The 15,283-nt window shown below is 39.7% G+C and overlaps 1 protein-coding gene across 3 annotated transcripts in view; it reads right to left on the bottom strand.

The window, feature by feature from the left end:
- Positions 1-626: 626 nt before the first annotated feature.
- The window catches only part of LOC101630357 (aspartyl/asparaginyl beta-hydroxylase), a 195,362-nt gene continuing 180,705 nt past the window's right edge, over positions 627-15,283 (bottom strand). For all 3 annotated transcript variants that reach the window (XM_012722985.1, XM_012722984.1, XM_012722986.1), the window contains one exon: positions 627-3,424. In XM_012722985.1, the coding sequence (XP_012578439.1) occupies positions 3,274-3,424 (151 nt within the window). In that variant the 3' untranslated portion in view covers positions 627-3,273. The remainder of the gene's footprint in view (positions 3,425-15,283) is intronic.

Here is a 15,283-nt window from a genome sequence, read left to right as displayed (position 1 = left end):
TTTTTTTTTTGAGGAATCACACAGAGACCTTCTTCAGTTTTTGCAATTTAAGATTAAGTGCATTTTCAAGTAGATGTTTCAGAATTAAACTGTGCAGACAAGATTGTCAAGTTTAATGTAGTGCAAAGCCCCGAGATAATAGTATCTCCAGTAATTTTCATTCCCATTCAGTTATTTCCTTTGACCTCATCACCAGCATTGGATTGTTCAGCCTAAGAGCATATTCTCGTAGGTCTGGCTATTTGCAGTTTGTTTATTTTAATATCCTGCAAAAATGATTTTGTTGTCACATTTTTGGTCAGGCCTCCAGCTAATTATCATGAGCTGTCTTGAAAGATACATATAATTTGAAAAATGATGAAATAATCTTAACAGTGTGACTTCCCACATGCTGCATATGTTTGCAGAAGGGCTGGGGGTATCATTAAAATTACTTGCCAGTGATTATGAATCCATTCAAGTTGCCTCACCTGGGTCACTACAACAAAGAATAATGCTAAAACAGCATTACCCACCCACCCACCTGTGAAAAAGGGGGAGAGGAAGGTATTTGATCATGGAGAAGACCCTTAAGGATGGCTAATATGCAAGTTGTGAAGAGAAGAGAAGACTAGGAACACAGGATGAAATGCCAAAGATCATTTTATTTTGTTGTCTATTCTCCTTAGGAATGGAGTCCCAAGTAGCCATTCAAAGGGAATTAAATAAAAATAAACCGATATCATAGGATATGATATACCTACTTGTGCCATGTTTCCCAAAACCAGTTTTAATTTTTAGATTATTTTAGATATCCCTTATTTTCCCTCTGCATGACATGGGCATTTGTTAGTATAACCAGTTGGTGCTCAATGTCAAAAATTATTTTAGTTGATAATGGGCAGTAAAATATGATCTTCCAGGTTAAGTATTTGGGAAAGATAATTTGTTAGCTAAAATATGCAAATGAAAGAGGTGATTCAACTGTCCACTGTCACCCTCAATAGAGATTATTATTGATCTTAACATTTACTACATCTCTTTATCTAGTGTTTTATTTTTTTGACTTGTAGATAGCAAGTAAGTTTTTGTATTCTACCCCTGAAATAAAACTGAAATAGATTCAAAATTATTTCTCACAAATTATATCACAATATAAACAAAACCAATTGATTTTGCATAAACTTTCAAGTAACAGAATAATAACACTGAAATAATTCTACCAATGTGGTGACTGAAACACTTTCCTGACATACCATGATATAGGGATGATGAAGAATTAAAATGAATTAGAAAATCCATCTTATTACTATGGTTTTTTAAATAGTTGTGGGATCCAAATATTTAAAATGCTTTTGAAGTCAATCAGTGCCAACACTTTGCAACAATAATTATGATTCTGCTTTTCAATTGGCAATATTTAGAATCTTACAGTAGTGACCCAATTTTAAATGCCATATTACAATTACTAAGTTAAGAGCTAGTTTTTACTCTAGTCTATGATTTCATTAAATGAATGTATGATGATGGTTTAACAATGACGAACTCATACTTTGAATTTCTTTAATGTGTATGCAATATCATACAAAAACCAAATTCAGTAAGTGACATGAATGTTACTACATGAGCATTGGATTGTATTGTCCTTTTGTCAGTCATTTTCTTCATTCAATAAATACTGAAGGACACAAATATCTTTTGTTTTTTTTTTCAAGAGTATACTTTCTCTTCTGGACTCTGGTGATTTATTTTGACATGTTTCCTTACATAATTCTCCATCTATTTTAGTGGGATTTTTGAAACAAATAGGACTAGGATTAAATATTCTGCAAACTAGAACCTGTAAGTTAATGACCTAAAGGACAAGCAAAAGGATCCATTTTAACTTCAAAGAACTGTATTTTAAATGAGATAAGGCATTCTCCTTTGTCCACAGCAACAAATATAATAAGCACAAGCACCTGTGAATGAAATTTAGTAGTAACGTGTCATTTCTTAAGCAGTTTTGTTCAGACTGGCTTAACATTCAGTGCATAAATACCATAACATACTCACAGCTAACATTTCTAAATCCGATTTAGGAAGTATAAAATTTAGTGCATTAATACTCTATAAAATTTAAGGCTTTGCCACCTTTGGAATGAATAGGCAAGAGCACCTTTCAATTATTGTTTCTACATCCTGGCATTCTTGATCTTTCACTGGGCCACCTTACCTATCTTGATAAAACTGTGATAGGAATCCTCTTAAGAATTGAACAGCATCACTCACCTGGGTCCACAATAAAGGCAAAGCCATTCTGGATTCTGGATAGCCAAGAGGCAGACACCATATGTCCAACCAGTGACCTATATACCCAATGCTCAGAGAAAAATTTTACTTTGAGAAATTCTACTCCCCACACCCCTCAATTTCTAAGACTTGACTTAAAAAAATTTTATATGTGGCATTTTTATAACTCAACATAAAGTAATTCCATTACCTTTTTCAGCGTGAAAAAATTTCCTCTGGAAAAAAAGGTGATTTTGATAATATCTCCACCATTTGCATAGCAAGGAGAGAGATTAAGACCTGGCTGTCAGTGAAGATAAAAAAGCAAACAGACTCAAATAGTAGGGAGCAGTAGAGCTCTTAGGTCTTGCCATAATTATGACTTTGTCTTTTGTATTAGGAAAAGTCATTTTCACTAATAAAAGAAGTTCCTAATTATTTTACTAGGAAAGTAAAACTGCTTTCTTTTGCAGTAAAACGTGATTCTTTTGCTGAAAAAAAAAATTAAAAGAGGAAAGTCTGAGTTCACCAGGAAAGTTCCCATTAAATAGGTAGAAAGAAAGCATTTACAGGGCTTGTCATTAAAAACAACAAAATAGTGGTCCATAATGAAAAAAATCACCTACCTACTCTAGAAAAATATAATTGCATAGAAAAATTACAAACTAAAGCAATTCATTCACATTTTCTACATGTTTTCTCATTTTACACTGATATAATGCCCTACGCTATATGGGAAAAACATCTTTGGCTGCAAGGTAGAAGCTATGACATATTCACCTGAAATACAGGCATCAAATAAGTGCTGTCATGGGCAAAAAGACAGCCAGATATTTTCTAAATGCATTGCAGTGAGGCAAACATTCCCTTTAGTGTTTTCTCATCCTAGAAGGAAGTTTAGGAATTTTCAGTTACAAGCCAAGGGAATTAAGGGTCTCGGTGTTCAACCTTGTATGAAACACGAAAGGAGACAGACCCTGAAAGACTATCTCTCTCCAGTGTGTCCGAAGCCAGCAAAACTTGCTAAATTGCAGGAAGGTTGTGTCTCTGCTGTGGTGTCAGTTCTGGGTGCCATACATCCACGATGAATATCAGCCGGAAGGAGGTGGCCTCCTGCCATACTTCATGCTCAAAGGAGTCGTCAAAGATGAGCACCTTGCCTTCTTCCCAGGTCCTGGAAAAGAAAAATGGGGTGTCACGTGGTTCACATGCTTGAGGGTAAGTTCACGTCTATGTGCGGGAAAGCATTCCCATGATGACCTATGGATTAGCGTCAGGTAACTGGAACACGAAGCTGGGATCTATTCTTTCCTTGGCAATTATAGAAGTTCTAGATTCTTACCATGAGCATCAATTTTCAATGCTTAGCACTAAAAGTTTACTAAGGGATAGGACTGGTGAGAGTGGAATGCTCATCACAGCCCCACAATTGTTATGGGTCCAGTCCAACTCCACTAGGCTAGCTGAGTCAGGTAAGCATTTAAACACGTGTCCCAGTGGACCATTACCAGGGTGACTTCTCCATCAATGGCCCCATGGGAATCTTCTCTGGTGTAAGATTTTGGGCAGCAACATGTCTCAGGCATTCCATCCCTATAGCTATCTAACATGGTGTCTGCATATATATATATATATCTTCATATGATCCTTTTCTCAATCCATTCCATTTGCTAGCTCAATTTTAGGAAAGAAAGCTTAGGAAACCATAATTCATTACTAAACTCTGCAACCAGAAAGCCAGTAACTAAATGAAGTGTTTCCTAGTTAGTATTCCAGCTCAGAAAAAGAGGTAGTTTGACAATCATTAAAAAAAACATTTTTTTAAAAATGTTATTTAGTAAGTGGGTAGTCCGTGAAATATTTTAAATTAATATTATAAAATATTTTCATGGATTTCAGAAGTTTTTCCTAAGAGATCTGCATAGGAGCTGAGTTCTAAGTCTAGCCTTAGTCTACATGAAATAATCAAGAGAGAGATCGGGGGGTGGGGTGGGCAATTACACAGTGATTTTCAAATTCAAAGAAAGCTTATTAATTGTGCAGAAGTTCTCTCGATTCAAATGCCAATTGTGTTAAGTGGTAAGTTATGTGTTTCATATGAAGTTTTTACTAGAAAATTTTCCTTAGATATTATAATTCCACTCAACCATTCATTAACAAATAATTAAAATTATAGTTTGGGAAATGTTCACTTGATTTTAAGTTACTTGATTTTAACATCATAAGGAATGCTTCTTTAGGAAAAGGACTTGTACATTTTTATGCTCATTACCAGGTGATTAATCAGCATTAAATTTTGTATTATTGTGGGACCCTCTCTGGTGGCACAATGGGCTAAAGCTCAGCACTGCAAGCTACCCCCAGCTGCTTCAGTGTGAGTTTGATCCCCAGCCCCAGAGGTGACCCACATGGCACAGCAGACCTCTCCTGACCTGCCCACTGCTCCCCTCAGCAGTGTACTTCCTCGATCTGCTTGTTCTTTTCCCCACTTTGTCTCTGGTGAATCCTTTCATGGGCCCTGCACCTCTGGTATTTTTATGCATACATCAGTTCTATATGCATAAAAATAAATACATCTTTAAACAAATAAGTAATAAATAAACTACATATTATTGCATACTGCAGGGGTTCTCAACCTTGGCACCACTGATATTCTGAGCCAGACACCTCTTTGCTGTGCAGGCTGCCCTGTGCTCTGCCCCTGCCCACATGCCATAATGCTCCCTTACCAGTTGAGTCTACCAAAACAGTCCCCAGTCATTGTCCAAGTGTCCTAGAGGAGCAGAGGCAAACTTGTCCAGACTTAGTGAATAAATCTGACAATACAATTTTCCAAATTATTTAAAGTAACGAGTAAAGTGATGAATAGCTGTAAGTTTAAAGCTCCTTGAAGTTGGGGACCAGACCTCTGCTCTGCTACCCATCACCCCAGCAGTCCTACATTATGTGCTATCTTATACACCTCGCCCAATGTCTTGCACTGATTTTTCACTTCAGTCTAATTCCTCTGAAGATCTGAAGAGTTCTGTGAGTTTGTCCAAGTCTAACCAAAGATAGAAAATATTGGATACCTGGAAAATCAAACTTGAAGAGTAAGGCAAAGAGAGTGGGACTAAGCAATGGCAATGGATACCACTGATAAGTCAATAATACGGACAGAAAAAAAGGCAGTGGGGTGAATGGGTAAGGGGGGGGCAAAGCAGTACGGCTAGTTTAAGTTCATATCAGCATCACAGCAACCAAAAGCAGCCCAAGTGTCCATTGATAAACAAAATGTGGTGTGTGGTCTATACAACAGAATACTACCCAGACTTAAAAAGGAAGGACATACTGATCCATGCTGCAACATGGATTAGCCTTTAGGACATATGTTAAGTGAAATAAGTCAGTCATGAAAGGACTTTTACCATGTGAGTCCACATATATGAGGCACCTATTTAGGCAAACGCATAGCAACAGAAAGTTGAATTATGGGGAGTTGTTGCTCTGAGAGTATAGAATTTCTGTTTTACAAGATGCAGAGTTCTGTGGGTGGGTACTGCTGAAGTGAGGACAATATAAATGTTATTTGTGCCACTAAACTCTATCCATGAAAAGTCACCAAAATGGTAAATGTTATGTGTATTTTACCACAATTAAATATGAATAAAAAAGGTAAGACAAATGTGGTAGAAGAGAAATGGGAGAGAGGGAGGACAACACAATGGAAAAGTCTGATATGTGAGTGTTTGCATCTTTTATTTTTTTTGCAGAGTTATTTAAGCATACAGAATGGGGTATAGGACAGAGGTGCAGGTGGTGAGAGGATTCTCCAAAGAGAAAGTGAGGAGCAGAAAAGGCAGATCTATTGAAATACATTGCTGAGGGTCAGGAGAGGTCTGCCATACCTCCCTGGAGGGGGATCAAACTCATGCTGCAGTGGCTGTGATAGCTTCATAGTGCTGCGCTTTTAACATGTTGTGCCACCAGGGAGGGCTAGTGTTTGCATCTTTATCTACACAGATGATCTATGTGGAGGACAGAACATGGTTGCCACATGATAGTGAATATAAAACACAAGTGGAGGGAAAATACAGAAGAAAGATGAAGTGATAATATTGAAGATGGCACAATGTTATCAAAAAGTGCCTTAACATTACTCCCCATGAATTAGCCTTCATTTGTAAAAAACTGTGATCTTTCAAGGGGGTGAAATAACTAGCCATTAAGTGATACTGTGAATATACTTTTGCTGCAATGATAAGTGTTTCTCCCTATTTTACTAGCAGCAATTAAAACATCTAGAAAATGTTAGTTGCACAAAATACAATTGTACACTAGACTTGATGGGTAGAAAAAAGTCATTTTATGGAAGAACAATCTTGAACATTCTTTTCATTAACTTAAATTCCCTTCAAATTGGTTAAAACTTCTTGCAGTTCTATACTTTAAAGAAGGGCATTAGGAAATGGGAATAGGCAGTGAGTTAGGAACAGGGTGCACTAAGCTCCTAAGTCCACTTATCAGCCTGATTGAGAAACACTCATTTGGAGCTAGGAGAGTGTCCCCCAATCCAAGCACCATGCCCAAGGACCATTTATCAGTCTGACTGGAGAATAATTTCAGGTCAGGAGGGTGCCCCCACAAACCAGTAAAGCAGAATGTCTAGAATAGCAAAAACAATAACACGGTGCTAAAGCAGCAGGCCAAAGCTAGTTTTGGAAAGGCAAGCCAGGTAACGCAGGCAAACTCAGTGGACCTTGGTGGCCTAGGAAAACCTGCACGATCAGTGGGCCTCAGTGGAGGGTGGGACTTGTTACCACTAGTTTGTGGCTTTTCAAGTATTTTAAGTCAAATGTGGACTAGCATAAAGGCATTTTTTCTTTTTTTACGATTGATTTATTTATTCATATAGAACTGGGGTACAGGCTAGAAATGTGGAGGGTGAGAGGCTTCACCAGAGACAGAGTGGGGAGTAGAACAGGCAGATCAATGAAGTACACTGCTGAGAGGAGCAGTGGGTGGGTCAGGAGAGTTCTGCCATGCCATGTGGATCTCCTCTGGGGCAGGCAGGGATCGAACTCATGCAGAATTGGCTTAAGCTTCTTAGTGCTGTGCTTTAACCTGCTGTGCCACCAGGGAGGGCCCTAAGGACATGGTTTTTATGGCTCTTACTAGAGGGCCACATTGGGGTGCTGAGGAGTGGATATTCTTCTGCCTGCCCTGGACAGGGCACAGCAGGATGAGGTGCTGTGAGGGATTCATTCATGAACCAGATGGGGTCCTTCCCTGCAGATGTGCCTGATGGCAGATCACACTGCTCAAGTGACATGTGAATTATAAAAGTGATATGGATAAAAATGCTGCACATGAGTCCGTGGGCAAGTAGTTGGTTTGCCTCTGAGGCAAAGCACTGATTTATCAGGGAATCTGGGATGTACTCTACAGGGTTAGATTCCTTTAATACCATGAAACTCCATGGGCCAGTGAGTTCTATTGTACTCTTATTTGCCCTTTTGTTTTCTTTCACTTATTTCCCCAGAAAACAGCAAAGACACTCAATTACTAAATACAGATTTTTAAATGCAGATTTCTTCTTTTAAGAATATTTAAAAGATGATGTCTTTCAACTACTCTGAGATACAGAATCATGAAAAGTGCAACCCTCATTAATAAAAGGGGAAAAGGTAAGGATACTTAAACCTCACTAAAACAACGTCCAGACTATTGGCTTACACTAGAGCTAAGTCATCTGCCTGGGAAATTAAAAGGTTTTTTTTTTTTTTTTTTTTTAACAAAAATAGAAAGAGCAAGAGCATCAAGATGTCAAAGGTCTCTATCTTTGTTCTGAATAAAAAAAATAGGCTCATACTGGTAAGCAAATCATTCACTTCCAGGCCACTGTTTCATAAGCAAAGTTCCACCACGTAAGATTAAGTTGACTCAAATTAGGATGCAGGGAGAAGTGTTCGGGAACAAGAATTTCTGAGTAGCCTTTGAAAAAGATCTTCCTGGAGGAGCTCCACAGTCTCTCTCAGAGGGTGCAGAAAGGCAGCATTGAAGGTGGAGAGGGCGCTCCCTCCATCCCGGGGTTTTTTTTAGAATTTCTTTTCATGGAACAAAAAATACCTCTCCCTTATTTACCAAAAGATACCAGAATATGAAGATAAGGCAATATTATGAATTCTTCAGTTTCTCAATTATAATTATAATGAATTATCATTACTCAATAACTACTATTTTGTCACAGAATTGCCATCAATATCAATAATGCTAAGTAATGACACCAGATGCTTCCACCTAAAACCTTTATAGTTCACATCTCGGAGACCTTTGCAATGTTCTGAGGCAAGTAATGCTTCTCATGTTCCAAAGGGATAACATGGAAGCAAGTTCAGAGGTTGGTGTTGATGCTGTGATTCTGTGGAAGAAGTAGAAAGTTACCCAACTTGTTTCATTTCAGGCCAAGCTGCTCATTTGTGATCTCATTACGAGATAATTCTTAGCGCCTGGAAATGCATGGTCAGGTGGTCTGAAGGCATTTGAAGTGGTCAGGTGGAATGCAGAAAGTGATCAAAAAGGTCAGGAATAGGGCTATTTGTCAGAGTTCCTCTTACTCATTTTGATTCACTGAAATACCTCAGTTTTGGTTGCGCTGGAATTCCCGGCACATATTGGAATCGAAATGTAAAGCTACATTATCACCATTTCCTTGTCTCTCTCCTAATATTTATAGACAGAAGGATCTACACCCACACATCCTTGCTCACTCTGTCCGGACAAGCATTTTTCTGGGAAGTAGGACATTTGTGTTCTTGTTCTGAGTGCGGCTAAATAGCCATATGACTGTTGTTGAAACACTAAGCTATGAGCTTCAGTTTCCTGTTTCTGTAATGACGGAGGTAGACTAGATGACACTAAGTCTCTTTATAGCACTAAAATTCTCTTAATTCTCACAGCCCCTGGAATAGGTCTTCAGATATTAAAATTATAGAAATCTGTAATTTTAAGAAATTGATAATATTTGCACTTTCATGTCAAGATAACAATAAAAGATAGTTAATTTCACAAAGAAACTCTTTCCCAACAGGTCTTATTTATATGCACTCCTAGTGTATATAAATACACTTCAACCCCTCCTGGGGAGGGTATTTCCAGTGAGGCTGCCCCAGGGGCTTTCTCCTCCAACCAGACCTGGGGATTTCAGATTCAGCCTGCTGTCCTAGCCTGTGACGCCTCTCGTCTTTGGAATTCCTGTCTTGGTCGTGGGTCACCCAGTAGCACAGGTCTCTGAGACAGAGGTAAGACCACTGAGAAGGGAGAGAAGAAGCTCACAAGGGATCCCCAGCCTGGCCCCCATACAGCCTTCTCTTCCAATTTTGCCCTCTTTCCTAACTCCTAAGGCCCCCACCTCATGCCTATCCGAGTGGGTACTCCACGTTACAACCCAGGTGGAGATTAGTCCACCCCAGTGCTGGTGGAGTGCTTGGTTTCACTCCATGGAAGGCAAGGACAGAATCTGAGAGAGGACAATAAAATCTCACATATACCAGATGCATTTTTCACACAGTGCTTTGTAAATACATTTCTGAATGTATTCACATGGCTTACTTTAATACTCAAACCCTCACATAATTTTATTCTTCCTGCTTTACAGAAGAGTAAGAAATTGAAGCACTGTGAGGCTTTGCCTGTTGTCTAAAGTTATAGTTAATAAGAGGGAAAGCCAGTTCCTGCTACCTCAGTGCCTGTGATATGCTTTTGTGAAGATACATGCAAATAAATACTGAAGTGAAAACTCAGTATGCATTTTTCCGTAGAAGTGTTAGTACAGGTGGCCCTTGGTTCTAGAACCCCACTGATGAAGATCATGGATAAAAAAATTAAAAAGTTTTTTTTTTGGTGGCTGGAGGAGTGTCCAGGAAGTTCTCCACATCATTAAATCTTACCAAAACAAAAGGATTCCAACGTACTGACTTCTTAGCAATCAGATGTTTGGACATGATCCATTCTCAATGTGGTAACACTATTTCCTGCAGATGTAGGTTGGTATCTATGCATGAAAAGTCTTAAATATTGCACTAATCAGAACAGGAGTTAAGAAGCTTAACAGGTGCCTTTAATTCATCAAGTTGCACAATGGAAAAAAGAGGACTAAATGTTACTATTTAGTGAAATCTTCCTGAAAGTAATGCGCCCAGTTAAAAGTGACACTTCAGTCTTTCAGACTCAGATGGACATGCCCGAGTGGTGACATGTGGACAAGAAGACATTGTATTCTGGATGGAAGATGGGTATAATTTGTTAAACAAAAGAGCTATGGTTTCAGGGAAACTAGCAAAGAAAAAAAAATGGAAAGAGGAGTAAAATTTCATTTCTAAATGCTTTGACAATTCACAGCTTTTATAATTCAATTAGAGAATGTCAAGACTTACTTTTTCTATTTGAACACTATAATGGCAACATAAGTGTGATCTCTGAACAAATTCATGGTAGATTTTTAAAAATTTGCTCTCTTATTGTTAACTTTTTGTCATGCTGCCACACAATTTTCATCATTAGAACCTGAAGACATGAAAACATATGCCATGAGATGCTGAGGTGGGTGACAAATGGCCATTATGGCCGTAGCAATATAGGGAGGAATGAAATGACCATTGCCAACATGTTTCTTCAGTCTGTCTCTGAAACCAATGCCAACACAAGCTTTCCTGACTATACACCGATCTTGTCCAACATTCAGGCTGGCAATCAGCAGGCAATTATGCTGAGGCTCCAGGACACCCCCTAGCCTGGTTCCAGCATGTCTCAAAGGTCCTCTTGGAGACTCACAAGAAAGAATTCATTTTTAGGGTTGTCCAAACTTGGCTCACACAACTTGGCCATTCCACGACCGTAACAATTACATCTCACTTGCCGGTGGCATGTTTGTCCACTGACTCGAGTTCATTCAGCTCTGGCCATGATTACTAAGGAGATCATCTACCAGACTACAAAGCATAGCCTGTCAGGGCAACACAAACAAACAACCCAGAAATGCACACTCTGCAGTTGCTTTCTCTACTTGCTACCTTATTGCGTGGAAAAGAAAACTAGCATTCAAGCAATCACCTTATAAGTAACAGAATCCCAGTTTTTGTAAGCAACAACAATAAAAAGCCCTAAAGTCCTATGAAGTATATATAGTCATGTGATGTCTAACAGCATGACTTTTTAAAAAGATGTATTTATTTATGCATACAGAACTGAGCACAGGCCAGAGGTGCAGGGGGTGAGAGGATTCACCAGAGACAGAGTGGGGAGCAGAACAGGCAGACTGATGAAGTACACTGCTGAGGGGAGCAGCGGGCGGGTCAGGAGAGGTCTGCTGCGTCATGTGGGTCAGCTCCCTGGCCAGGGATTGGACTTATGCTGCAGGGGCTGTCAATAGCTTCATAGTGCTGTGCTTTAACCCACTGTGCCACCAGGGAGGGCCCTAATAGCATAATATTTTGCTCAACAACAGACCGCATACAAGATGGTGGTTGTAATACTCAATTGCCTAGCGACAGGAGCAAGCTACTGGGGCACTGAGGAGCAGTGAGAAGTCTTGGCTAGCCTGGCCGCTTTTCCAAGATGCCCTTCTGAGTAGCTATGCAGCAAAATAGAGAAGTGTCACTGAGAACCCACTGACCGTGCTTGGCTATACAGTAAGCGCATCACCATCATCATCAAGAGGAATATCCCATATAAGCACCCACAAACATCAGACATCCCTGAGTACTGGAAGCAAAAGAACTTTCATCCTTTTATTCATTGTGCAATTCTGTGTTTTACAAATGGTGTACAAGGAACATGCATTATTTTATAATCAGAAAGCATCTGTTAATTTTAAATAATCACTTTACTCAATGATAAAAGGTTGATAAAAGGTTGCAAACCTACAAATTCAGCTTGAGATAAAAAGAGATGTGCTATATTTGCCAGAGGGAACATTTAAACAACATGCATACCAGCAGCCAGCTCACTACTCTGGAGAAAGAACAATTCTATTACTAATACCTAAGAACTACCATGTACAAACTGCTACTCTTTTTTTTTTATTACAAAGTTTATTTTTACATCATTTTGCACATTTTTTTTTCCATCTCGATTGTAATCCCCGCGGGTTTCCCATCACCAAATCACCCCTGTGCCATCACCATAGTCCCGTGCATTTCCCTTCCTTCCCCCCCCATTCAAACTGCTACTCTTTTAACTCCTTGGGAGCTGAGGAGTTCTGAAAATTTGCTTCCAGTTGCTTCTTGATCTGTGTCTTTCTCTTCACCACACTAATGGCACATCTATAACAGTGTGGAATTTCCAGAGTTCATGTTATATTCCATCCTCAGTTTATAAACTGTGCACCATTCAGATATCTAACATTTTCTTCATAAGCATTGTTTCACAAGTGTTTCTTGTGAAAATACTACTTCTGTAATGAAGTATTTGGCCTGACCCACCCACCCTTGAGTCCAGGTTGGGGCTGTAGTGCAACAGACAGCAAGTATAACAGGTGGGGCACGAAGTGGGGTGCTGACCAGCAGTCACTGTGACATGAAGGGCCTGGTGTTTATGGCTCTTTGAGGATGGGGGACGATGAAGCATTTCAACCTCCACAGAAGTGCTTCCTTGGCTCAACACCAGGCGGGTGAGTGACAAGCACTTTTTAATAATCACTGGGAATTTGCAAAATATACCATCTGTAAATCATTGTTATCAGCCACACTGTCAGGTGAAGGAGGCTGTATTTTAGCACAGTGGAGACTGAGGGACTGCCAAGTTAATGACCTACTTCAAGATCCCTCTCTGAGTCGCAAAACTGGGGTTCCCAACTTGCGGCAGGTGATGACAGTTAACTTAGTCATGCTTTAAACTTGAGGGGAGAACTTGGCAGTCATTTCCTTCTTCAAACATGATTCCAGGGGGTTTGCTGGAGTCCAGGGTGGAGAATTCACTTTTGCATGTGGTTCTGGGTGGGGGTAGAAGAGGATGGTTCTGGGGTGGGGTGGAAGGGAATGATTCTGGGGTGGGAGTAGAAAGGGGTGGTTCTAGGGTGGGAGTAGAAGGAGATGGGGGCAGTTTCCAGTCTTCCCTCCTGGGCTTCTTGTTTAGATCTCCACATTGTCCACCTCTTCCCCTTCCTGACGGCAACACTTACTCCTCCAGCCCAGACTGTATCACTTGGAGCCACTAATGCCTAGGATCAATTCTGAACCTTTCCCTCTCCCCACCTGTTCCAAAGCAGATTTTTATCTAGTGATACTTTTTGAAACAACAGTCTCTTCATTTATGGGGGATACATTCCAAGGCCCCCAGGGGATCTTTGACTTCCACTCCCAGTGGATTTTTGAAAAGCTGGTTTTTCTTGTGCCATACACCACATCCCGATAATAAAGTTTCATTTATAAATTAGGCACAGTTAGAGATTAGTAAGAGTGACTAGTAGTAAAATAGAATAATTATAACATACTGTAGTAAAATAGAGCTGATTGTGGTCTGTCATCACTCAGAATATCTTATATTGTACTAATATTTTCATACCGAGCTTCATGAGGGTAAATGGAAACCAGGCATACTTCAGACTACTTTATCTACAAGAAGGACAGACGGAGGTGTTACAAAACAGAGAGAAGGCAAGAAGGTGTGAGAGGGAGGAAGGGAATGAGAGAGATAGTAAACAATTACATTAAAAATCTTAAGATACACACTGAGGAAAAAGGTCTGCTGCTCTTCCCCAATGTCTCCATGCCATGGCTATTATCTGGTCTCCGTGGGATTGATTTTGTCCCTCTCTGCCTTCCCCAGCATGCCCCAACCTGTATTAATTCCCTGACACACCCTTGCCTCTTTTCCATTTGGCAGAGACCTTACAGATGAAAATGAACTTTCCAAAGCCTTGAAAAGATCTATTTCATCTTGGAAGAAAATTATTCGTTGTCCAGCTAGTTCTGATTCTTCTTCCTGGTGCTTTCAAGAGACTGCAGCTTCCTGTCCCATCCCTTCATTTCTTCTTTCTTTTCTGTCTTAAGTTCCTCTCAAATCTGTATGCTTTGATTTGATTTCCCCTGGGTATTTTCAGAACTGTGTTCCAAAGCAACTTAGATATATACAAACACTGATCTCATTATCCACTCCATTGAAAGTTCCTCATGCCTCCTAAATTCTCAATATTTGCTAAAACATCGACACCCTCCTAAAATGGAAACCACTGAGTCATCTTCAACTTCCACTCTCTTGTAACCACATAAACTCAAGATTCACTTGAGTCAGTCTTCGTAATCTCCCTTAGATCTGTATTTTCCACAACCCAATGCCAGCTCTTCTTGGGTGGACTACTGTGATGGTCTGTTCTTCCCATCTCCCCCATAGGATTCCTTCAGGACTTCCAGGATAATTTCTTAACACAGGTCTGATTCTATTAATATTCAAAGCCAGCTACAATTTAGTTTCCTTCTCTTTTGAGCCTCAGTATTCTATCTGTTCTGTTAAAGTATTTAAAGAAGGAGGCCATTAGACTGGGATACCTTGGAGATGCCCATGCAAGAAAACCAAACCCAAGCTAGATGCAACACACTTTAATCTGAGGAAAAGAAACCTGGAAACAACAAATCACAAACAGTCAACTACTCTCTCCCAAAGAAGGCAATTGCTTTTACTACAATCAGTCAAATATTTTCTTTGCTTCAAGGTCTTTTCTAGAAAAACGTGGCCCTCAGCTCCTGTTGGTGAAGCACTGCCTGATTCAAATCAATGAATGCTCACATAAATGCTTAAAAACTTAATGTGCCTCAGTTTCCTGCTTAACAGTTCCCTGTATTCCTGGTTGCTGAAGTGTCTCAATCTGCTCATATGTAGCCTGCAGTTTTGGCTTCTGTATCTTTTTAGAAGCTGTTCTTTCATTTCTGTCTCTTAAAGCTTTCAAAACAAATCCTTCTTACCTTTTTTTTTTTTTTTTTAAGATTTATTTATGCTTACAGAACCACTCTTTCCCTACACGACGGTCTAAGGAGGTCTGCAGGTCTGCGGAACCCCC

The sequence above is a fragment of the Condylura cristata genome, unplaced genomic scaffold (genome assembly GCF_000260355.1).
Source record: "Condylura cristata isolate star-nosed mole 26May11 unplaced genomic scaffold, ConCri1.0 scaffold00009, whole genome shotgun sequence".
In the NCBI taxonomy this organism is placed as follows: Eukaryota; Metazoa; Chordata; class Mammalia; order Eulipotyphla; family Talpidae; genus Condylura; species Condylura cristata.
Note: the sequence above shows the minus strand (reverse complement) of the source record. Positions and strands in the feature narration are given on the sequence as shown.